The sequence below is a fragment of the Bos mutus genome, chromosome 24, assembly GCF_027580195.1.
Source record: "Bos mutus isolate GX-2022 chromosome 24, NWIPB_WYAK_1.1, whole genome shotgun sequence".
NCBI classification, from domain to species: domain Eukaryota; kingdom Metazoa; phylum Chordata; class Mammalia; order Artiodactyla; family Bovidae; genus Bos; species Bos mutus.
The window spans coordinates 4,072,187-4,098,098 of NC_091640.1; the positions used below are offsets into that span (position 1 = coordinate 4,072,187).

A 25,912-nucleotide genomic window follows, 5' to 3' on the forward strand; every position below is an offset into this window, starting at 1 on the left:
GCCCACCAGGCTCCCCCATCCCTGGGATTCTCCAGGCAAGAGTACTGGAGTGGGTTGCCATTTCCTTCTCCAATGCATGAAAGTGAAAAGTGAAAGTGAAGTCGCTCAGTTGTATCCGACTCATAGCGACCCCATGGACTGCAGCCTACCAGGCTCCTCCATCCATGGGATTTTCCAGGCAGGAGTACTGGAGTGGGGTGCCATTGCCTTCTCCAAAATGAGGGGCAGAAGTTTTAAAACTGACATTTCAAGAACCCATGAAGCAGTGAGACGTGTTATGCTTATTTTTTATTTAGAATTATAAGAGAAACATTTTTTAATAAACCCTTAAATCCTTCTCAATTAATGTGATTTAAATAATGAATTTATAAAGATTAAATCGGCTTGTTTACATATCCTTGACTGTAGAAAAATTGCAATTTTTTTGTTTGTTTACACCATCAAATCCAATCAAGCCAAACAAGATGGTTAACTGAAATGATTAATGATTAATGCATTGGCTGATGGCTTTAAATTTAGACTGTGTTACTGATGTCAGGGTTGATTAGTTCTCTATCTAAAACTGATGCTATTAAGAGCTTTGAGCAATTTAGATGTAGTCATTGAGTAAAGTTCCAGCTGGGTGAGAAAAATCCTATCAGGATGAATTCTGCGGTGGCAAATTCACATGTGCACAGATGCTGAAGAGAAGGCAGGCCTTTATTGGAGGGGCAAGAAGGAAGACCGGGATGCAAGAGGGGCAGCAAGCTGGCATCAGGTAAAGAGGCTCAGAATTTCAAACACACTCTTCTTCACCCAAGGAATCCCAGGGGGCATGATCCCACTGATCATTTCCATCTCAGCAGTTTTGAAGAAGGAAAAGGGGAACAAGAGGTTAAGGTGGTACCATGCTGTAATTGAGCTTCCCAGATGGCGCTATGGTAAAGAACCTCCTGCCAGTGTAGGAGGCATAAGATACGTGGGTTTGATTTCTGGGTCTGGAAGATCCCCTGGAGGAGGAAATGGCAATCACTCCAGTATTCTTAGGTCACCTCTCCCTGCTCTAGGGGAAGGTAGCGTGGTGTGTTATTTACAACCCACCTGAGACTCTCTTATTTTTTGGCTTCCCTGGTGGCTCAGCTGGTAAAGAATCTGCCTGCAATTTGGGAGACCTGGATTCGATCCCTGGGTTGGGAAGATCCCCTGGAGAGGGAACGGTTACCCACTCCAGTATCCTGACCTGGAGAATTCTGTGGACTATACAGTCCATGGGGTCAAAAAGAGTCAGACACGACTGAGTAACTCACTTTCACCAGTATTCTTGCCTGGGAAAATCACATGGATGAGGAGCCTGGTGGGCTACAGTCCATGGGGTCGCAAGGAGTTGGACACAACTGAAGCAGCTAAGCACATGAACACGTTTTAGTAACTCCTCTAACGGGGAACCCACAGGAGAATCATAGTAGTCAATGCAGGAGACCAACACATTTATCAACAAGAGAAAGACGTATGGTAAAAGCAAGGGTGACATAGGATGGACAGTCGGTGGGTGGAATGATTGTGTCTCTTGAGCACTTAGCGGCCCGGAACACAAACCGGGACTACGCCAATGGAACTGCAAGCAGAGAACGTAGTCAGAGGCTTGTCCTCACCCTGAAGGGCACCGCAAGCCCAAGCCAGAGAGGGCTGAAGCAGGGCATGGGAAAGCAACTTGTCCAAGGTGGCTGTGACTTCAGAAAGGCGTGCAGCAGCGACATTAAACCATGTCCAACGTCTGTGCCTCAGAGATACTTTATTACTGGTCCAAAAGTCCAGGGACACTCTAAAACGGGAGGGGAAACATTATTTTCAAGAGCAAAACTCTCTGGATATGTAGATTCTGTTCTTGCCCAGGGTCATGTGAGAGGGGAATCTCTTAGCAATTCAGACCGACACTGGAAGGTTCCTACCATGATGAATGCAGTTTTGCCATCTCTAGGAAAAAGGCAGCAAATAATTTGGATCCCTCTATGTAGTTCCACCTAACAAAAGAAATAAGAGACACTGTTACTCCTGCTCAAATGACAGAGGAAAAGGGGTCTATAATTTAAACAGGAAGCCTTGATGATGCACATTCCAACTAGAGGATGCAGCCTGTCTGGGGTCAGCAGTGTGGAGACCCCCGGCTTGTGCAGGGAGCCACCAGCGCCCACGGGGTCCACTCACCTGTTGATCTTCTCATTCTGAGAGTGCTCTCCGTCATCCACCGCACCCAGCGGCAGCATTATCACACTCTTCTGGGTGGTGTCCTGAAGGATCTTGGCGATGGGTATGGTTGACCCATCCCGGATCATATCTGGCTCTGTCCCAAACACTGAAATGCAGGACAGGCAGGCATTGAATAAAACAATGGCGAGACCACCCCAAGTAATCTCCTCGAGTGTACTGCTTACTTTGTCTTTCCTTAAAAAAAAAAAAAAAAAATCATTAAAAATTTGATATTTGGGATAAAAAGCTTCTTGATTCCACATAATATACATTCTAAAATCATCAAAAGAGTCAAGAAGAAAACCACAGTTGTCTTCTTTACCGTTATGTACTTAAAAAATATATATATTTTAGGGGCTTCCCCGGGAGCTCAGTGGTAAAGACAATCCGCCTGCCAATGCAGGAAACACACGTTCAGTGCCTGGTACAGGAAGATCCACGTGCCACAGAGCAACTAGGCCCGGAGACCACAACTACCGAGCCTCTGCTTTAAACCCCACTCGCCTGGAGCTCATTCTCCACCACGGGAGAAGCTGCCACGGTGCACAGCCCTCCCACCGCAACTAGAGGGTAGTCCTAGCAGCAACAAACACCCAGCAGAGCCCAAAATAAATAATGTTGAAAAAAATTTTAATGTATTTTAAATGGTTTTTATTTTGAACTAATTTTATACTTACAGAGAAGTTGCAAAAATTAGTACCAAGTTCCCATATATCCTTTACTTTTCCTAACATTAACATACAACCACTGTATATTTATCAACAATAGGAAATTAACATTGGGGTAACATTGTTATTAATAGCTAGACTCAGGCCTGAAGGGAATTATACCACGTTTTCCCTTTTTTTGTTCCAGGATTGAGCCCAGACTACCACAATGCATTTTGTCATCACTTTTGAGTCCCCTCTGGCTTGTGACAGATTTGTTCCTCTCTGAACCAGACCCTCTTGTACAGTGCTGATCGGTTGCTGTATAAAATGTCCTCCTGATTAACTTTGTCTGATGCTTTCTCATGATCGGAAAAAGTCATGTATTTTTAGCAGGAGTACCATGAGATGGTGTACCCACTTTTATTGTTGCTACATGAATTAACTATTGGGAAAGTGGGACTTCTTTTGTTTTTATTTTTATTTGTAATCAACATATAAATAGCTGTACTTAACTATTACCTGAATATCTCAGTGTTTGTGTACTTAACTTTCAAGGTACTCCAGATCAGATCAGATCAGATCAGTCTCTCAGTCGTGTCCGACTCTTTGCAACCCCATGAATCGCAGCACGCCAGGCCTCCCTGTCCATCACCAACTCCCGGAGTTCACTGAGACTTACGTCCATTGAGTCAGTGATGCCATCCAGCCATCTCATCCTCTGTCGTCCCCTTCTCCTCTTGCCCCCAATCCCTCCCAGCATCAGGGTCTTTTCCAGTAAGTCAACTCTTCACATGAGGTGGCCAAAGTACTGGAGTTTCAGCTTCAGCATCATTCCCTCCAAAGAAATCCGAGGGCTGATCTCCTTCAGAATGGACTGGTTGGATCTCCTTGCAGTCCAAGGGACTCTCAAGAGTCTTCTCCAACACCACAATTCAAAAGCATCAATTCTTCGGTGCTCAGCCTTCTTCACAGTCCAATTCTCACATCCATACATGACCACAGGAAAAACCACAGCCTTGACTAGATGAACCTTTGTTGGCAAAGTAATGTCTCTGCTTTTGAATATGCTATCTAGGTTGGTCATAACTTTCCTTCCAAGGAGTAAGTGTCTTTTAATTTCATGGCTGCAGTCACCATCTGCCCTGATTTTGGAGCCCAGAAAAATAAAGTCTGACACTGTTTCCACTGTTACCCCATCTATTTCCCATGAAGTGATAGGACCAGATGCCATGATCTTCGTTTTCGGAATGTTGAGCTTTAAGCCCACTTTTTCACTCTCTTCTTTCACTTTCATCAGGAGGCTTTTTAGATCCTCTTCACTTTCTGCCATAAGGGTGGTGTCATCTGCATATCTGAGGTTATTGATATTTCTCCCGGCAATCTTGATTCCAGCTTGTGCTTCTTCCAGTCCAGCATTTCTCATGATGTACTCTGCATATAAGTTATATAAACAGGGTGACAATATACAGCCTTCACGTTCTCCTTTTCCTATTTAGAACCAGTCTGTTGTTCCATGTCCAGTTCTAACTGTTGCTTCCTGACCTGCATACAAATTTCTCAAGAGGCAGATCAGGTGGCCTGGTATTCCCATCTCTTTCAGAATTTTCCACAGTTTATTGTGATCCACACAGTCAAAGGCTTTGGCATAGTCAATAAAGCAGAAATAGATGTTTTTCTGGAACTCTCTTGCTTTTTCCATGATCCAGTGGATGTTGGCAATTTGATCTCTGGTTCCTCTGCCTTTTCTAAAACCAGCTTGAACATCTGGAAGTTCACGGTTCACATATTGCTGAAGCCTGGCCTGGAGAATTTTGAGCATTACTTTACTAGCATGTGAGATGAGTGCAATTGTGTGGTAGTTTGAGCATTCTTTGGCATTGCCTTTCTTTGGGATTGGAATGAAAACGGACCTTTTCCAGTCCTGTGGCCACTGCTGAGTTTTCCAAATGTGCTGGCATATTGAGTGCAGCACTTTCACAGCATCATCTTTCAGGATTTGGAATAGCTCAACTGGAATTCCATCACCTTCACTAGCTTTGTTCGTGGTGATGCTTTCTAAGGCCCACTTGACTTCACATTCCAGGATGTCTGGCTCTAGGTCAATGATCACACCATCGTGATTATCTGGGTCTTGAAGCTCTTTTTTGTACAGTTCTTCTGTGTATTCTTGCCACCTCTTCTTAATATCTTCTGCTTCTGTTAGGTCCATACCATTTCTGTCCTTTATCGAGCCCATCTTTGCATGAAATGTTCCTTTGGTATCTCTGATTTGCTTGAAGAGATCTCTAGTCTTTCCCATTCTGTTGTTTTCCTCTATTTCTTTGCATTGATTGCTGAGGAAGGCTTTCTTATCTCTTCTTGCTATTCTTTGGAACTCTGCATTCAGATGCTTATATCTTTCCTTTTCTCCTTTGCTTTTCACTTCTCTTCTTTTCACAGCTATTTGTAAGGCCTCCCCAGACAGCCATTTTGCTTTTTTGCATTTCTTTTCCATGGGGATGGTCTTGATCCCTGTCTCTTGTACAATGTCACGAACCTCAGTCCATAGTTCATCAGGCACTCTATCTATCAGATCTAGTCCCTTAAATCTATTTCTAACTTCCACTGTATAATCATAAGGGATTTGATTTAGGTCATACCTGAATGGTCTAGTGGTTTTCCCTACTTTCTTCAATTTCAGTCTGAATTTGGCAATAAGGAGTTCATGGTCTGAGCCACAGTCAGCTCCTGGTCTTGTTTTTGCTGACTGTATAGAGCTTCTCCATCTTTGGCTGCAAATAATATAATCAATCTGATTTTGGTGTTGACCATCTGATGATGTCCATGTATAGAGTCTTCTCTTGTGTTGTTGGAAGAGGGTGTTTGTTATGACCAGTGTATTTTCTTGGCAAAACTCTATTAGTCTTTGCCCTGCTTCATTCCGTATTCCAAGGCCAAATTTGCCTGTTACTCCAGGTGTTTCTTGACTTCCTACCTTTGTATTCCAGTCCCTTATAATGAAAAGGACATCTTTTTTGGGTGTTAGTTCTAAAAGGTCTTGTAGGTCTTCATAGAACCGTTCAACTTCAGCTTCTTCAGCATTACTGGTTGGAGCATAGACTTGGATTACTGTGATATTGAATGGTTTGCCTTGGAAACAAACAGAGATCATTCTGTCGTTTTTGAGATTGCATCCAAGTACTGCATTTCGGACTCTTTGGTTGACCATGTTGGCTATTTCCATTTCTTGTGAGGGATTCCTGCCCGCAGTAGTAGATATAATGGTCATCTGAGTTAAATTCACCCATTCCAGTCCATTTCAGTTCGCTGATTCCTAGAATGTCAACATTCACTCTTGCCATCTCTTGTTTGACCACTTCCAATTTGCTTTGATTCATGGACCTGACATTCCAGGTTCCTATGCAATATTGCTCTTTACAGCATCGGACCTTGCTTCTATCACCAGTCACATCCACAGCGGGTATTCTTTTTGCTTTGGCTCCATCCCTTCGTTCTTTCTGGAATTATTTCTCCACTGATCTCCAGTAGCATATTGGGCACCTACTGACCTGGGGAGTTTCTCTTTCAGTATCCTATCATTTTGCCTTTTCATACTGTTCATGGGGTTCTCAAGGCAAGAATACTGAAGTGGTTTGCCATTCCCTTCTCCAGTGGACCACATTCTGTCAGATCTCTCCACCATGACCTGCCCATCTTGGGTTGCCCCACGGGCATGGCTTAGTTTCATTGAGTTAGACAAGGCTGTGCAACCGGCGCACTAAAGCACAGGCGGCTGCGACCGGCACGCTAAGCACGGCTGAGAAGAGCCACCCCACGTCCAAGGTCAGGGGCAGAAGCCAGGTGGACCCCATGCCCGAAGGGCGGCCGCCAAGAGGAGTTACCCCATGTCCGAGGTCAGGGGCAGTGGCTGAGAGGAGATACCCAGCCTCCGAGGTCAGGGGCAGCGACGAGAGAAGTTACCCTGCGTCTGAGGTCAGGGACGGCGGCAGGGAGGAGCTAGCCCATGCCCCCACACCTGAGGCCAGGGGCGGTGGCTGGGAGGACCAACCCCATGTCCAAAGAGCCGTGGCTGTGCAGGCGCAGGAGGGCCTAGAGGAGCTATCCCACGTTGAAGGTCAGGAAGGGCGGCAGTGAGGAGATACCCCTCGTCCAAGGTAAGGAGCAATGGCTGCGCTTTGCTGGAGTAGCCGTGAAGAGATACGCCACGCCCAAGGTAAAAGAAACCCAAGTAAGACGGTAGGTGTTGCAAGGTACTCCAGGAAGTGGTATTAATGGATATCCTAAGGTCTAGAAAGAGATGAGTTCAGACCTTCCAGGCTAGAGGACAAGTTGCTGGTGACAGAGCAGAAATGAAAAACAAAGCAAAATCACAAAAGAGAATCTGCCCCAGGACTTCCTTATCCACAGAGCAAGGTGTGAAGGTGAATAAAGACAGTGGACGTTGTTAGCAGAATGGTCCAGAACATAGATGGGCCCTAAGTTGCCTAAGCTTCCCTGCAAGAGTAGGTCAGGCCTTGACATTTCAATCACACGCCTCTCTTCAGTGGCAGTTCCTTTATCTTCCTAACCCTTCCTCCGTTTTTCTTCACTCGGCAGCGGGGACGATTATGTAGCTCTCAGTCTTGGACTCGTCCTGTGATGGTTAATGTCTGTGTCCCTGGACTGACCATCCTGGTAGAGAGTGAGGGCACCAAGGAGGTCTGGACCCCAAGTTCCATCTCGCCATCATGAGGGGCATGCCCCAAGGCCCCTCTGTATATAAACAAGTGTCAGCGTCTTCCCATCGCACATTTGGACAGACCCCCAAGGCCGCCCTGCCTTTAGGAGAGCCCCGCATTTTGTAACTGTTGGCAGTGTCCCATTCCTGTTGAAAAAAGGCTGGCTATTCCTTCTCTCCCAGCAGCCAGGGCCCAGACACGTGTCCCCTGCTCACTACTCACAGGATCCTGTGAATATGAAAGTCAAAAGAGGTGCCATGGAGGAAATTACAAATAAAGCTACTCCGTATTTCTGGAGAAGGACTGCTGGTTTTAGATATAGATGGGCTGGAATTGAGCTTCTCGTGTGTTTTGTGATTTTGTACAAGGAGCTCATATCCAGGAAGCTGCTTCAGTGGAAGCTCATGTTCCTGCCTTGGGCCTGTTTGCTCCAGCCAGGCAGTCCAGCAAGGGCTTTGGAAGAACAAGACCATACATGGTGGGAATTAGAGACCCAAACCCATGCCAAGATGAGTCCATGGTTAAACATTCTCATGGGGGGACCCTGTGTTCACCCAAAACCCAAGCAAGGAGGGTCAAGCTTACACACATACACATCCCTCCAGGATGAGCCTGGCTCCTGGAGAACGCCCTGCCTTATGTAGAGGGTCTAGTTTTCTGCTTCCTGATGCCCTAAGACCATTAATACCCAAAGCGCCTTGTGACCAGGAAGAGCAAATTCCTGGGCAGCCTGGTGTCAGCTTGCTCATTCCACTAAATCTTAGCTGCTTCATGTTTAATCCCAGAGGATTTCCTTTACTTTCATGCAGCTTCAGCTGTGCCTTTAAAAGGATGTTTTTAAATATTAGTCATCATTTCCTGGGTCAGGAAGATCTCTTGGAGAAGGAAATGGCAACCCACTCCAGTATTCTTGCCTGGAAAATCCCATGGACAGAGGAGCCTGGTGGGCTGTAGTCCATGGGGTCCCAAACAGTCAGACATGACTGAGCGGCTATTTCCACACTCCCATCATTTCCATGAGCACTGGAGGTTTTCACGTCCATCATTTTCCCCAAAATTCAAGTCTCCTAGTGAGCTTAAATGCTGGCTTTTCCACTAATAGCTGGGTACCCTTCAGCAAATTACTTTGTCTCTTCGGGCCTTATTTGTAAAATGGGGAAGATGATAGGGAAGACTCACGAGACAGAGCATTGTGCATGCTAATACAGCCCATAGAAAAAGGACGATGACACTGAGGCTTTAATCTCACCTGCCTTATCCACTGCTCCACTAGGCACCACCCCCCACGGTAAACTGGCAACTCAAAATATCTTAAGCCCAACCTGTTTTGATGGCTCTTTTTGCTGCAAGATACTGATGGTCGCTGATATTTGCGATCCACGGGTGCAGTCCCAGTGCCATGGAAACAGTCATCTGGTTAGAGCTGTTTCTTTTGGAGAATATGTATTCAAGATGCTGCTTCACCTGAAAGGTAACATTTTCAGGTGTAAGAGAAACCTTCAAGTAATTCTCTCATACTATGAATGCACAGTCATCTCTCATCAGGAAACGAATTAAACCTCAGCCCAACAAATTTGAGTATTTTGGGCTTTGCCTGAGGTCTTCTGGAGGGCCAGCCTGGAGTGAGCAGGCTCTCCAGGATTGGGGGGTAAGCGGGGGGCTTCATCCAATGAAAGCAACACTGGGTCTCACTCCCCTTCCTCCCCTAGACTCTCCAAGTCCAGCCCCGCCCCAACCTATCCTCAGCACGATGTCTGTTAGCATCTGATTATTTGGAATTTTGTTAGTTATGAAACATAATGCAAGTATAACTTCATCTGATGACTGATTGCCCTCTTTGGACTTATCAGTACCTTCATGACTATTTGGGGAACACATTATTTGCCAACAAAATTCCGTCTAGTCAAGGCTATGGTTTTTCCAGTGGTCATATATGAATGTGAGAGTTGGACTGTGAAGAAAGCTGAGTGCCGAAGAATTGATGCTTTTGAACTGTGGTGTTGGAGAAGACTCTTGAGAGTCCCTTGGACTGCAAGGAGATCCAACCAGTCCATTCTAAAGGAGATCAGTCCTGGGTGTTCTTCGGAAAGAACAACGCTAAAGCTGAACTCCAGTACTTTGGCCACCTCATGTGAAGAGTTGACTCATTGGAAAAGACTCTGATACTGGGAGGGATTGGGGGCAGGAGGAGAAGGGAACAACAGAGGATGAGATGGATGGATGGCATCACTGACTCAATGGACGTGGGTGTGGGTGAACTCCGGGAGTCGGTAATGGACAGGGAGGCCTGGCGTGCTGCAATTCATGGGGTCACAAAGAGTCTGACATGACTGAGCGACTGAACTGAACTGAGCTGATACATTTGGAAATTTCCCAGAAGTGAGAGCAGTTCTGAGTTAAGCTGTGAAGAAGCCTTATCATCAGTGTCCTTCTCTTCCCTCGGCTCTGTTAGCTGCTACTAGGGAAATCCTCCGAGAGTAACTTCAGACTCTGAAATAGTCCTTCCAGGAACTCCCAGGGGTCCAGGGGTTGGGACTGGAAGCTCTCACTGCTGAGCGCCCGGGTTCAATCTCTGGTCAGGGAACTGAGATCCCACATGCCATGTGACACGGCAAAAACAGAACAAAAAAACCCTTCCACTCTTGGCTTCAGCAGATGTCAGTGGACACCTGTCCCGTGGCAGGAACCGTTCTGGGTGCTGGGTCAGCACCCAGCTGGTCATAGCTGTGAGCAAAAGCAGGATGGCCCTGCCCTCCTGGAATCTATATGTTGTAGAAAGAGGGACAGGAAGTCCAAAAACAGAGGGAGGCGGGGAGAAGGGAAGAGGGAGGAGGGGAGGGAGGAGAGGAGGGAGGAGGGAAGGGGGCGAGGAGGGAGTGTGTGGATGCAATCAACAATAAAAGGGACATGACACGGGGACAGAAAGGGATGGGATGAGGTGTTTGCTGAGCGCATTTATTCAGAGTCTACTTTCCATTAAACTTGAGCGAACTGACACTTGGTGGATAATTCAGACACTGAACTCCTGCCAGATAGCATTGTCATTAAAATGGCTGCGTTCAGAGAGTGGATTTCAGACAACGCGGACAAACTGATGACCGCGGCTGCAGATTTTTCCGGCTCAATCCAGCCACAGGCAGTTAGCTGCTCCATCTGGATGGAAAACCAATCTTGCCTTCATGTCTACCATTTAATCTAAAAATTTCCCATCACTCCAACTACAAATGGTCGCTTATCTGACTACTGTAATTGCATATAATTGAGCAGAGAGATTTTCACCAAACAAAAATTTCTATCAGTTTCTTGACATTTGTTCCAGTCCCTTTTCTATTGGAAAAAAGAATGATACTTCAGTGCTAACAACTGAACTGCCCCCTACACTGTGGTGCACAGCACTCGGACGAAGCGCAGAACTAGGCACGCGGTTACCTGGGTCTCCACCACAGACATATCCATGTGAGGGACTAGACGGATGGAGAATTTTCCTATGACTCGGCCAGGAATGACTGTTTTGGCTCCAGGCTCATGAAACGCACCCTCGATCCCATGGATAGAAAGAGATGGGTACCTCCATAGGTGCATTAGAAGTTCCTCCTATGAGATAAAATTATTTATTACAGAGAAAAATGTTTCATTAAAACCCGGTTGAGTGGTATCCTTGTGTCACCAGTTTCTGTACGTCTGTGACACCGCTCACGACAAGCTAATTATCACCTCCTTACTGAGACGGGTCTGGACGAAGGTACAGGTGGAGTTCCCCAAGGACCCGAGACCTGCCCGAGCCGCTTCTGCCGACCACAGCCCCTCATCACGCCAGCTCTGAAGTTTGCAGTTAAAACTGGGATTCAATTATAAATTTCTGTCCCCAGGCATTCCAGTGATCACTTGTGTGCTAAATGCATTTTGTTTTCCAGAAGCCATCAAAGAAATCTGCAGACGTTTAAGTCGGTGGCCCCCAGAGAGCCAGTCTGAGCGAACAGATACACTTCATGATAATAAACTCCCCACTTCTGTTCAGGGTCCCTCCCTTCCCTGGAGGTTCCTCCCCAGGAACCAGCCAGAGTGACCCATCACTGGAGGGGCGAGGGGCGAGCGGGTTTTTGTTTCTTAAAAGGAGGAGGAGAAGCAGAAGGGAAAACAAAGAAAACTAAATTGGCCAGTGTGTGCGTGCTGTCACTTAGTCGTGTCCCACTCTGTGACCCTACAGCTACTCTGTCTGTGGGATTCTCCAGGCAAGAGTACTGGAGTGCATTGCCATGCCCTCCTCCAGGGGATCTTCCCAATCTAGGGATAGAACCTATGTCTCTTATCTCTCCTGCACTGGCAGGCAGGTTCTTTACCACTAGCACCACCTTGGAAGCCCAGATTTGCCAGTAGCCAATGCTTTTGGCTCTGGGCTTATTTACTACACTGAGGCAGTGATGGAGAATTTTTAGATTAAACCCTAAAGCTCTAGTTTTGTCTTTTTTTTAATAAATTTTAAAAAAAGAACAATTAGGGATCTTGGAACTGAAATAATCTCAGCCTATCTCAACCTCTAAATAGACAGGAGGCTCAACTCACTGGCTGAGGCTGGCATGGGGTTGAGTCTCATAAACCGATTGGAAACACACGGCTGTGAGTCAGGCCACCCAATGCCCATGCCGGACGGACCCCAGGAAAAGGGCTGGCTGATCTTGACCCTGGGACAGGACCCTGAAAGGGAAACCTGCCCTCATGAGCGCATGCTCCCAGCTCTGAGATGTGCAGAACAGCAGCGCACGGCAAACCAGGCACTGGGAAAGCATGGGTTCTCAGCATTCCTCTTTCAGATTACCTGTCAAGGCGTGACCTACCTTGGTGTCAAACAGGAACTTCTTAACCTGGCTGCTGTTCCGGTACTCCTCCACGTCCAGGTCGATGGCCTCGTATACCCTCTTCTCCTCTTCTGTAACAGGAGCCACATGCCCATAGATCCCAGGGACCAGGATGCGGCCAGAGGCGTCCACCAGGCTGCCTATGAGAGACACACAGGGGTGGAGGCAGGGGGCAGTTGCAGGTGTGCGGGGTCCTAGCCCTGGAGAGGAGCCTTAGGATGGACATGATCGTTTCTGGCCTGTTAATCTGCTTCACCAAAGCCCCATAGCTCATAAGGTAAAAACTGTAATGCAGGTACCATTAAAGAACAAATATTCATTATAAAGAAGAAATTAAAGACCATATTTTATAATATACATTCATTATAAACAAATACAACCGTAACTGCTCTTCAGGGATGTACTTGTAGATGCTGTGTGCTTATCTGCCCCCCTAGGGTCCTGAGTTATGAATTCCCCTCATTTGGCCCAATAAGGAGTATCATATATCAAATAAATGATGCAAACTCATTAGTAAAATTCAAGTCAAAAATAAATTGGGCACCGACAGACTAGGATTGGCTGTAACTGATTTACAATCCGCCTCTGTCACCACTTGTTCCTTGGAAGAAAAGCTATGACCAACCTAGGCAGCATATTAAAAAGCAGAGACATTACTTTGCCCACAAAGGTCCATCTAGTTAAAAGCTATGGTTTTTCCAGTGGTCATGTATGGGTGTGAGAGTTGGACAATAAAGAACCTGAACACCGAAGAATTGATGCTTTTGAACTGTGGTGTTGGAGAAGACTCTTGAGAGTCCTTTGGACTGCAAGGAGATCCAACCAGTCCATCCTAAAGGAGATCAGTCCTGAATATTCATTGGAAGGACTGATGCTGAAGCTGAAACTCCAATGCTTTGGCCACCTGATGAGAAGAACTGACTCATTGGAAAAGACCCTGATGCTAGGAAAGATTGAAGGTGGGAGGAGAAGGGGACGACAAAGGATGAGATGGTTGGATGACATCACCGACTCAATGGACATGAGTTTGAATAAGCTCCAGGAGTTGGTGAGGGACAGGGAAGCCTGGCGTGCTGCAGTCCATGGGGTCACCAAGAGTCGAACACAACTGAGCGACTGAACTGAACTGAACTTCTGTCACCTCAATGAAAACAACACAAAACTTTTAAAAGCCCCACCAGTGACACAGTCACTGAGTCTTCAGCATCACTGAACCTAAACTTCCACCGCCCGGCTCATCTTTGAGGACAGAGATGAACAGCAGACAGAGCTGGTGGCAACCCAGCCGGAAAGACACAGGTAGGGAACCAGCGGTGGGACCACCTGGGCCAGCCTGTGGGGCCAGCTGAGGGGGGCGGCGCAGTCAGTGGTGAGAACGGACACGTGTGTCTGAAACGCCAAGGGCAGCAGAGGCCAGGATGCCCAGGGTCCGGGTCACGTTGCCCATTTATCTGGTGCTGCCAGACCTCACCCTTGAGTGGGGCAGGGGTGATTCAAACCGACATCTGAGACCCGAGGCTGCGATCTGAGCAGCTCACCACTTCCTCCAGCAGAAATGCCCCGGGGGCCAGTCCTGTAAATCTGTTTTCTCAGGATGGAAGTGGCCTTCCCCATGCCGGCTAGGGGGAGTGAGTATCTGATTTGTTTCAAAAACAAAGTGAAAACATGTGCTTTTCATCCTGTTCACGACTCTGGTGGGACTTTTCCTAGTAGACACTATGCCCTGGCAGGGCTGAATGGAATTCCGTGTCTGGGTGAAACCACAGTCTACCAGGATGCGGTGAGGCAACAGTGCCTGGGGCGGGTGGAGGGGAACTCTAAATGCACTCCCAAAGATGTAGGGATGCCACGCATTCTGTGCGGGGAGGCAGTGGAGGATGGGTCTGGTAAAACAGAGATTATTTTATCTCCCCCTACCCTGCAAAACAAAAATATTAAGTTGTATGCTATCTGAATTCTTCTGGAAACAATTTAAACACTTTAAAGAAAAATGTCTCGCTGTTTTCTGTCTGAAGCCATCAAGCATGGAAAATACTGTCCAAGAGTTATATTGCAGGAAAACTAGAAGGCCTTAAAAAATAGGTGATAGATAAATATGCAGACAGAAGAGACAGCACAGACAATAGGTGGATCTCACTGTTTCACTGGGTAATGAAGGGGCAGGATGCAGTAGAATAAAGTGACACTGAAGACCGGGGGCGACCGCCCAGCAGGGCTGCCGGAGGGCTGGTGGTTCCCTGGCGGAGGCCCCAGGCCACCAGGATGTAAGCGTGCAGGGCGGAGGCAGCGCCGTGTGAAGATGCGAAAAGGAGGGGTCTTTGCTAATTGATCCCCCAGAGGGTGCGTGCATGCTAGGTGGCTTCAGTCCTGTCCAACTCTTTGTGACCCCGTGGACTTGTAGCCCTCCAGGCTCCTCTGTCCATGGGACTCTCCAGGCAAGAATCCTGGAATGCTTTCTGGCAATTTGCCCAAAGGGGGTTGTTGTGAAATTTGCACAAAGTCAATCTTTATCCAGGTGAGAAGGATCCAGATGTTGTGGGGTCTGAAGCTTGTCTAACCTGAGAACCTCGCTTTAAAAAAAGAAGCAAATTATGACTTGAATTGATGCTTTTGAACTGTGATGTTGGAGAAGACTCTTGAGAGTCCCTTGGACTGAAAGCAGATCAAACCAGTCAATCCTAAAGGAAATCAACCCTGAATATTTGCTGGAAGGACTGATGCTGAAGTTGAAGCTCCAATACTTTTGCTACCTGATGCGAAAAACTGACTCATTTGAAAAGACCCTGATCCTGGGAAAGATTGAAGGTCAAGGTAGAAGGGGACAACAGAGAATGAGATGGTTGGATGGCATTACTGACTCAAGGGACATGAGTTTGAGCAAACTCTGGGAGATAGTGAAGGACTGGGAGGCCTGGCATGCTGCAGCCCATGGGGTCACAAACAGTTGGACATGACTGAGCGACTGAACAACGACAACAAGTTATTACAGCATGTGCAGAGTCCCTGCCAGGACTGTGCAAGCCGCCCTACAGATGTAGCTTCCTTCAGCTCCACGATCCACCTGACTGCTGGGCTGTCCAGGTGTAGGTGAGAGCTACAGGTGAGTCAGGTGGGTGAGCTGGCTCCCTGGACACAGACACAGACACACACATACATACACATTCACACACATACACAATTACATTCACCTGCATCCACCAGGCCCACCACCGGAGAAGTTAGGGAGGACGGGTGGGGGGCAGCGAGCAGACTTGTTAGGGGAAACACTGACTGAAGCCGCCCACCCTGGCCAGGCACCATAGTAACCATCTGCATGAGTTGTTTTACGACAGGAGGTGCTGGTAAGGAATGCGGAATTAGCAAGCCACCGCCAACCAGAAGAATTACAGGAAAGGTCAAAAGGAGATGCCACTCATCCTACCAACCCCCCAGGATCCTCCTCGCTGGCATCCACCTTGGCTGAGTGATGCCTGTGCCAGCAGGAAGGACCCTGAGTCAGACTGATTGGCCAGAGACCACCGGGAAACTAATCCCATCACCATAAAACCCAGCACGGCGAGCCACACGGCAGAGCAGTCCTCCTGGGCCCCTCACCCTGCCGCTGTCCACCCGGGGCCCTTCCCAGTGAAGGCTGCTGCTTTGTCAGCAGGTGTGTCTCCTCAGACAATTCATTCCAAGTGTTAGACAAGAGCCACTCTTGGGCCCTGGAAGGGCTCCCCAATGCTGCAACAGCCTCACTGGTGTCCCTGAGCCACATGGGGTCCTGGGGACCTGCAGGACAGAAGCCGAGAGGTGTGGGCAGACTGGGCACCGGCTCTGGATGCCTTTTCAGAAGGGTCTGTCCACTGCTGTCCCCGGGGACAGCCAGATGTGTTGTGACACCCAGTAAATGAAAAGGGGGTAGATTGAGAGAGGGTTTCAATCCATGGAAATAAATAACATTGACTTAATAAGCCTCAAGAGTTTTAGGTTTTCCTCCGAAAGTGAAAGTTGATCAGTCATGTCCAGCTCTTTGCTACCCCATGGACTACACAGTCCATTAAATTCTTCAGGCCAGAATACTGAAGTGGGTAGTCTTTCCCTTCTCCAGAGGATCTTCCCAACCCAGGGATCAAACCCAGGTCTCCTGCGTTGCAGGCGGATTCTTTACCAGCTAAGCCATCAGGGAAGCCCTAGGTTTTCCTTTGCTCCACCCTTCTTATTCAGGGCTGGTCTGAAACTGAGCAGGAGAGGGCTGAGTCCAACAGAACCACATTAGCAGATTCCTTGAGGTTTAAAAAGTGAAAGAGGACGTTACCAAGAAGAGCGACCAGATCTGCCATGGGTTCGTTGAGGATCCCACCAAAGGTCCCCGAGTGGAAATCTTGATCCCGGCATTTCACCTGCAAGACAGGCAAAGGGAAAGCAGCTGCTCCCTCCACGGCCGCTCGACGACGGCCCTCCCCTGGCGCCAGACCCGCCCAGGCGGCCCTCAGGACTCAGGTGGGTCAGCTGACACCCCCGCCGTGTTTCTCTCTCACGACGGGGGGCTTCATGCCCCACTGGCTCCCCTGAAACTGGTGTCGGCCCCCGGCCTCGCCTCCAGCAGTGCTGGGTCGCAGGCCACCAGCACCCCGGCCCACGGCGAAGTTCACGGAGCTGTCTCCCTCTGGTTTCACCCCGTCTCTTACTCAGCCCTCCTTCCAGAGAAATTCTCCAAGAAACTTCCTTCTGCGTGTTTTCTCTTGCCTGCAGGACAGGTCTCCTTGTCTCTTCTAATAATTGCTTTCCCGTCTGCTCACCCCAATGTGAGCCTGGAGCCTCCTTCCTCTGCACGTGGATTGAGACCCAAAGGGCTCCTTCACGGGCTCCACGGGCTCAGCGCTCATCCCTCGAGGTCTGACCTTGGACCCACCCACAAGACCTAAGGCTTCTGTCTCTCTGGTACTCAAAACTTCAGAGTGCTCCCAGCTGCTGAACTGGAGGAGGTCTGGAAGGGAATATCTTCTACAGACACCTTCCACAGCTGCCATTTTCAGGAGGGCTGTGGACCTGTGACTCCATCCCCTTCACATGACTTGGCCTTCTGCTGTGCACACAGTGTCCAGCCAGCTCCCAATTTCTAATGAGTTTGGGTTTTTTGTTGTTTTTTTTTTTTTTTTTTTTTTTTATCGTTTTCAGCTCCTTCCCTCTCAGCCTTCCTGCCCGGCTGGCCCTGCCCTGCCCTGCCATCTCATGGCACTGCCAGATGAATCCTTCACTTACTTAAGCCCTCTGCCTCCTCAGGCAGCAATACTAACAAAGCACTTGGGTTTGTAGTGCTCCTCTGGGACCCCTTATCCCTCCTTCTGCTCTTATCCCTCCTTCTGGCCTCAGCATCTCTCCTGCATCCCCCTGGCCACAAACCCCTCTGCCTCTTCACTCCAGAAACATGCACAAAGCACATGCATTCACTACTGGGGGGCTTCATGGACTCCCCCAATCCCAAGACCCCATGATCCCCCCACACCGGGTCAAGCACCCAGGTCAGTGTCTGCTCCGTCCTCCCACCAGGATCCCAGTGTGGACACCCCCACCTCCCTCACGGCCACGGTCGGCAGGTACCTCCACGGTGAAGTAGCTGTTCCCCCGCGTCCCGTAGATGAGCGCCGGCTTCCTCCGGCTAATCCACAGGTTGTCCGATATCACAATGCAGTCCACACTCGAGAAGAACCCAGACTTTTCTTTCCGGACAAGTTCCTCCAGGGCTAGAGACCCAGACTCCTCCATCCCTTCGATGAGGAATTTGATGTTCACCGGGAGGTCCTGCATTAACGATGGGGCAAATCATGCTGCAGGAAAGAGTGGACCCCTTGCCCTTCATCTTTTGAAAACCCAGGATGTGTTTGGGTGTAACATAAATACACTGAACTGTTATACACATTCCCACAAGCCTGTTTACAATGAAGCAGTTTTAACTCAGGTTGTGAGCGAGCCAAGGTAATGGCCAATGAGGCAGGAAACTCGTGTTGGTGACCACGGATCTGGGAAGGGCGTTTCTAAAAAGGCCATGTCCACAACACAGGGTTCCGCTCAGCCCTGCAGAGGGGCCCTACCCTTCCTCTCCCCAAGAGGACTTTTTCCAGAAAGGTTACTCCATTCCAAGTCTCTTTTCTGTCCTCATAATTCTGAGCATGATAAATGAGAGCTCTTTCCTTTGAAAGGCTGTCTAATGTTTAAGCCTCGGGATAATTTTTATTTCAAGTATCTGTTATTTTTCAGCTATGAGCTCAATCTGCCTTTTAACTTATTCAAAGGCTTTGATCTCACAGCAAAATGGAACTTGAGGTTTTCTCTAGTTAATATTAGGGCGCCTTTAAAATTTTTACAATGTGCTTTTCCCCCATTTGGTTTTGATCTTTTTGCATCTTTATAATGTATAGCTTCATATCTTTGAGAGGCCCGTGGAGAGGAGAGGTCAATGACTTTTCCTGGAACACGAGGTGAAATGGGGGTGGTAGGGGTAGAAAAGTGATTCAATGCAGATGAGGCAGCACAAACATACTAATTAGTTCTAATGAGTGAGACTGACTCGCCCCAGATGAACAAAGGCAGGATGAGTGGGGGATTATGCATGAGAAAGTAAGTGACCTTGGGTCACTCAGTTGGTTAAGGGGATTTGGGGATAAAGATTCGCTCAGTGCATTCCCTGAATATATTTCTAGGTGTCAGGAAGTCAAGCTAAAGTTCTGAAATTTTAATATTTGAAAGCTCTTTATTAACATTTAACTAGAAAACAATTGCTAAGGAGCAGTTGAAAAGCCTTGGAATTTTCTGGCAAAATGTGATTAATAAAATACAAGCCAGTAGCTATTAAGTGTCAGAGAAGGATGTGAGACCAGCAGCCAGGGCTCTCTGCTCTGTCCCTTGACACCCACGGGACCGGGGACTAGCCATGTAACCTCTCGAGTGACAGCCGCTTCTCTATGTGAGGCAGGTATTAATATTCGCCCTGCCTCTTGGTAAAATGAGCCAGAGAGGTTATGTACATGTAAGTGCGCTGAACAAGACGGGAAGGGGATGGGAGGGAACCAGGAAGCAAGAAGCCAGTGCTCATAAAGGGCCTGGTATCTGCAGGTACTAGAGAAACTTTATACATGTAACTTCACTTAATACACTCAACAAGCCTGGAGGTAGAAATGATCAATCTTAGATCACAGATGAGGAAAGTGAAGCTTGGAGAGATGAACTGATTTGTCTAAGGGCCATGAGGACTTCATACGTTTTGTTTGTGATTATGTAAGTTTCAGAACTGAAATTTAAAAACCAAAGTAGCTTTTTACCTTCATACAGGCAGGGTGAATGGAGGATTATATATTATATATGCAGTGCTTCCCAGGTGGCACTAGTGGTAAAGAACACTCCTGCCAATGCAGGAGACATAAAAGACTTGGGTTCAATCCCTGGGTCAGGAAGATGCCCTGGAGGAGGGCATAGCAACCCACTTCAGTATTCTTGCCTGGAGAATCCCATGGACAGAGGAGCCGGAAGGGTACAGTCCCAAGAGTCAGACACGACTGAAGTAACTTAGCACACATGCATAGAAACTTATATTGTTTTCCTCTTCTTAAAGAAGAAGAACAGAAAAAGAGAGGAGGAAACTGGTGAGCAAGGAAGTAAAGATAGAGACTAAGAAAGTAGAGAGAGAATTGAAGAGAGAGAAAGAAACCAAGGGCTTATTTAGAGGAGTGCATGAACAACAGGTCAACAGGGCCCGGCCAGAAAAATGTCCTGATTCATTAAGCTTGTCTTCCTCAGTGAGATAAAGCAGTCAAGTGGAGAGCACTTAAACCTTCTCTTCTGCTTCTTCTCATGAGAGAGAGTCTCTGGCATCTGATGAAATCACTTCCAGCAAAAAACAGAAGCAAAGCCAGGGCCTGCTCAATGGACAGGATTTGGGAGAAGCAGCATCAAGGATCTCAGCCTCAGGCATGACTGGGCTGCACTTGCCTTGTGTTTCTCTTGTAGACACAGTGCCCAGAGATGGATCCCCCCACCCCAGTACCCCCCAGATAGGACAGCCCACCATCACCATAGCCATTGTCATCACCATCACCATCATCTCCATCCTCATCAGCACCATCACCATCATCTCCATCACCATCACTGCCATCATCATCATCTCCATCACTGTCACCATCACCATCAGCACCATCATCATCATCTCCATCACCATCACTATCATCATTACTGTCGTCATCAACATCACCATCATCTCCATCACTATCACCACCATACCATCATCTCCATCACCATCACCACCATATCATCATCTTCATCACCATCACCACCCAACCATCATCTCCTTCACCATCACCATCATTACTGTCATCATCAACATCACCATCATCTCCATCACCATCACCATCATCATTACTGTCGTCATCAACATCACCATCATCTCCATCACCATCACCACCATCACCATCATCTCCTTCACCATCACCATCATTACTGTCATCATCAACATCACCATCATCTCCATCACCATCACCATCATCATTACTGTCGACATCAACATCACCATCATCTCCATCACTATCACCACCATCACCATCACCATCATCTCCATCCTCATCAGCACCATCACCATCAGCACCATCAACATCACCATCATCTCCATCACCACCATCATCTCTATCACCACCACCACTGTCACCATCATCTCCATCAGCATCACCACCATCACCATCATCTCCATCACCATCACCATCATTACTGTCATCATCAACATCACCATAATCTCCATCACTATCACCACCATCACCATCACCATCATCTCCATCCTCATCAGCACCATCACCATCACCATCAGCACCATCAACATCATCATTACTGTCATCACCACCATCACCATCATCTCCATCACCATCACCACCGTCACCATCATCTCCATCACCATCATCATTACTGTTGTCATCAACATCACCATCATCTCCATCACCATCACCACCATCACCATGATTACTGTTGTCATCAACATCACCATCATCTCCATCACCACCATCTCCATCATCATTACTGTCGTCACCACCATCACCATCATCTCCATCACTATCTCCATCAGCATCATCATCACTGTCATCATCACATCACTGTCATCTCCATCATCACCACCATCACCATCACTGTCGTCACCATCCTCACTCCCAAGTTCAGCCAGCACCTACCTCGTCCAGGGCCTTGAACGCGCTCACCGCGTTGATCCATGCTAAAACTGGTCCTTTGTTGTCTGTTGTTCCTCGGCCATAAAGTTTTCCTTTAAAAGCGGGGGAAGAATTTTCAGAAAAGCACAGATGCCTCTGCCAGGTTGAATGAATCAAAAACAAAAGTAGATTTGCAGATAATTGTTTGAATCGGGTTCTCTCTTTTTCTAGGCAGCAGTTTTGATCTGAACTCACAAAGTATTATTTCTTATATACAAATAGTATGCTAGTCAACAAATGTAAGCTAATTGAAAATATACAGAGCCCTTTGGCCTTAATAGTAGTTAGCTATTTTTATCCAAATTCACTGAAAAAGACCCAAGGATTTGTTGCAAAATATCAGGTAACACAGCGTTTTACTCTGAGATTTTACAATTACCAGGGGAAAGAAAAAGGGTGCACAGGTGTCTCCATTAATCTTTCTTCTTCTTGTCTTTATAAAGCATAATTACATTTGATGCTTTTAAAAAAGAAAATATGTGAAACCCAAGAACTCCCATCCTGGGGACTTAATTCACCTAGGGGCACAAAAGCTCATAGTTCCTTTCACAAATGAAAGAAAATCAGCTTCATTGAACCAACTGGCGAACCGTGAGTGCTGCATTCTGTCCATCCTCACAACCACAGGTAAAACCTGGCACCTGAGGCAGAGCTGCATCTCAAACCCTTAAGCTCTGGGAGTGATCCTCTGCCACTGACCGTCCACCTCCGTCAGCGTGTATGGGTCCGTGAGCCACCCGTCCTCCTGTCTGGCAGGCTGCACATCCAAGTGGCCGTAGAAGCACACGGTGGGCTTCTTGGGGTCACTGCCCAGTTCAGCCAGGAGGATGGGAGGTATTGGGAGGGTCTGACCATCAGACAGCTGCAGAAGGAAAAGGGATAATGTTTAAAAAACAAAACTATTTAGTTCTTCCAGAAGTCTGTTTTTACCCCCTGGTCCTTGGAGAGCCACATCATCCTTATCTGACTCTTAAGGAGGTACCACAAGACACTTCTAATGAAACCATGAGAAGTCAAGTCCTTCCTCAGATACACACTGGCAAAGAGTAAACTTAATTGAACATGCTCTTCTATATGAGAGCTTTCCCAGTGGCTTGGCCGTAAAAGAATCAGCCTGCAATTTTGCAGATGCAGGAGATACAGGTGTGATCCCTGGGTTGGGAAGATCCCCCAGAGGAGGAAATGCCAACCCACTTCAGTATTCATGCCTGGAGAATCCCATGGACAGAGGAGCCTGGCGGGCTACAGTCCATGGGGTCACAAAGAGTCGGACATGACTGAGTGACTGAGCACATTCTTCAGTCTGAACTCGGACTCCACCAGCTCCAAGCAGGCGGACACAGTCCTGGAGACTAGTCTTTGCGCACACGTCAGCGCTGAAGCAGGGGACACTGGGAGGTTCAAGTAAAGGTCCATATGCCCCCATGGGTGTGTGTGTGTGAGAGAGAGAGTGTGTGTGTGAGAGTGTGTGTGAGACAGTGTGTGTGAGTGTGTGTGTGAGACAGTGTGTGTGTGAGTGTGTGTGTGTGTATGTGTGTGTGTGTGTGTGTGTGTGTGTGTGTGTGACTATGTGTGAGTACGTGTGTGAGTGTGTGTGTCTCTGTGTCAGTCATGTCCCACTCTTTGTGACTTCATGGACTGTAGCCCGCCAGGCTCCCCTGTCCATGGGATTCTCCAGACAAGGACACAGGAACGGGTCGCCATGCCCTCCTCCAGGGACCTGCCCCCGAGGGGCAGCACTGAACCTTGATTCTGAGAGGTCGGGTCCTTTAAGGAGGCATTTGCGCTTAAGGGAGAGGGCCCTTGGGAGAAACGCAAAGCATGTGAAGGACGTGACCGGCACAGGTGAGGGGCTTTCACGCGCCCCCTTCACCTGCCCCATCTCCCCCTCGGTCTGGCAGGACAGGAAGTCAGTGCCACAGCCTCAATGAGACTGGAGACGACGGGGCGGGCGGGGGAACCGAGGAGCCCAGGGAAGCCCCATCCTGCCCCCAGGAAGGGGAGCCTGGCGGAGGCGGGAGGCGGGGAGGAGGGGGCACCAGCACCTGCTGAAAGCCTGCATCCACCGAGGCCACACGGGCTCCCAGGCCCCGGAGCCGGTCTGCGGCCAGGCCCACCATCCGGAGCAGCTCTCGTCGCAGGCGGGGCACCGGCTGCACCGAGTCGCTCTCGACAGCCACCCACTCCTTCAGCGTCTGGGAGCAAAGGTGACAGATGGTTAGCGTGGGGGGGGGTCATTATGTCTGCTCCCCTGGGGCGTACCTCGCAGGACCCCGGGGTCCCTCTTCTGACCTGGAGACCCAGCTGGAGGTGAGAACAGGAACCCAGGGGAAGGACAGATAGGGAGCCTACCTCTAAAGCCTGGACCTGGGCCCCCCAGGCCTCAGCCCCCACAGAAGGGCCGTCCCCATCACCCAGCAGGCATCTGAACTGAGAGCCTCTGGCCACCTGCTCGAGGACTTGGCTTCCCACGAACGCCCCTTGTGGGTCACTGACTCACCTCTCTCTTCTCTCCCCACGAATTCCAGCCTATACTGGACAACACCCCAGTAAAGTTGTGAAAACCCAACAGGCATTTTCATCAAGTGAACACACCCCCACGAGGAAAGAGTCCATGAAGGCCCAGCTAAGGGCCAGCAGCCTGGAGATTCTAGTGCTTTAGTATGAACACAGGGGTTCAGTCTGTTTGCACAATAATATTCCTGACATGGGGTGGTTGGGCCAATGAGCAGACACTGACCATGCATCACGTGCCAGACACAGTGTTGGGAGCTCGGAGTATTCCTGGTGGTGGAGGCGGGTGGGGTGTGCTGGGGTGAGGGGCGGGGGTAGGAGAGGCAGCAGAAGGAGAGGGGTGTGCCAGGTGGGACGGTGGGTACAGTGCCCCCCACCCCCCATGACTTTATGCTCCCCAGGCCTCCCTCTCCCCCTTGGTCCCTGCTGGCCATGTCTCCCTGCCACACACATGCCCACACCACGTGCAGATGGCCACGTGTCCGGATGAAGCAGAGAATCGTAAAGGAGGCACTAAAGTACATAGTCCATGCGGGCTACCAAACAGACAGCCTTCCCATGAGCTTGGCAGGACTCTGGACTTACAGCTGCTGTAGCAGCTGGTGATGTAACGGGGACATTTCTGGCAAGTTTGTGGGTGGAGAGGACCTTGGCGAGGGACCCTCTGAAGGGGAGGGGAGGATGGGCATCTGATGATGGTCCAGGGTAAACAGGGACTCACCGGAGCTTGCTGGTCATCCCTGAATGGACATACCTAGACCAGACGTGCTGGGAATGCCCCCTTCTAGGAGGAATGGCCAGGAGGGATCTCTTACCTAACTCTAACCCACACTGACTATGTTAATTCAATGAGGAGCCACATGCATTTTAAATGGAATTAAGTTGTCAGAAGAAGAATGAGACGGTTAGATAGCATCACTGACTCAAAGGGCATGAACTTGAGCGAGCTCCCAGAGATAGTGGAGGACAGGGAAGCCTGGCAGGCTATACACGTCATGGGGTCACAAAGAATCGGACACGACCTAGTGACTGAACAGCAAGTTGTCAGGAAAAAAGAAAAAAAATCCACATCTCCCAGCAAATTCTCCCAGCTTCCCAAAGTGCACTGTCTATGTGTTTGATGCATGTCTGGTCTCTTACCTGCACAAATTCATCTTGATGGAGGTCAATGTACTGGAAGACTTTCTCCAGCGGCCCAGGGGGCAGGGTGGACGCGGAGAACATGCCTCCGACCAGCAGCAGCAGGAAAGCAAGGAGAGATTCCGCCTGCGAGTGGGCGACAGCGGGGGACCATTTAGATTAAGGACCAGGTTTAGGACTTTCCATCTCTCAAATGCGCCAATAAAGTTAATGTTATCCGACACAGCTGCTCTCCGTCTTTTGAACTCAAATAACACAAGGGAGTAGAACAGGAGATGTATATTTTTTTGCTACATCTTTTGACAAACACTTCCTTTGTAATGCTAGAGAATTTTAATAAGACAGAAACCAAGTTAACAAACTTGTCTCTAATACAATCTTTGCTATGGGTCCTGGGGCTTCCTGCAGGTGGCGCTAGCGGTAAAGAACCTGCCTGCCGAGGCAGAAGACATAAGAGACACCCAGGGGGTTTGATCCCGGGATCAGGAAGATGCCCTGGAGGAGGGCATGGCAACCCACTCCACAATTATTGCCTGGAGAATCCTATGGACAGAGGAGCCTGGCGGGCTGCAGTCCGTGGGGTC

General features: G+C 48.5%; 1 protein-coding gene across 1 annotated transcript; it reads right to left on the reverse strand.

Annotated features, from left to right (window-relative positions):
• Positions 1-332: 332 nt before the first annotated feature.
• On the reverse strand, positions 333-25,481 carry CNDP1 (carnosine dipeptidase 1; the record flags this gene model as incomplete). The annotated part of the gene is made up of 11 exons (XM_005904305.3): positions 333-2,000; positions 2,185-2,332; positions 8,917-9,058; positions 11,024-11,188; positions 12,430-12,590; positions 16,748-16,832; positions 18,034-18,234; positions 21,639-21,727; positions 22,374-22,536; positions 23,720-23,869; positions 25,329-25,481. Coding segments are annotated over 11 exons (1,533 nt in total), but the record flags the coding sequence as incomplete, so codon positions are not given.
• Positions 25,482-25,912: the final 431 nt, after the last annotated feature.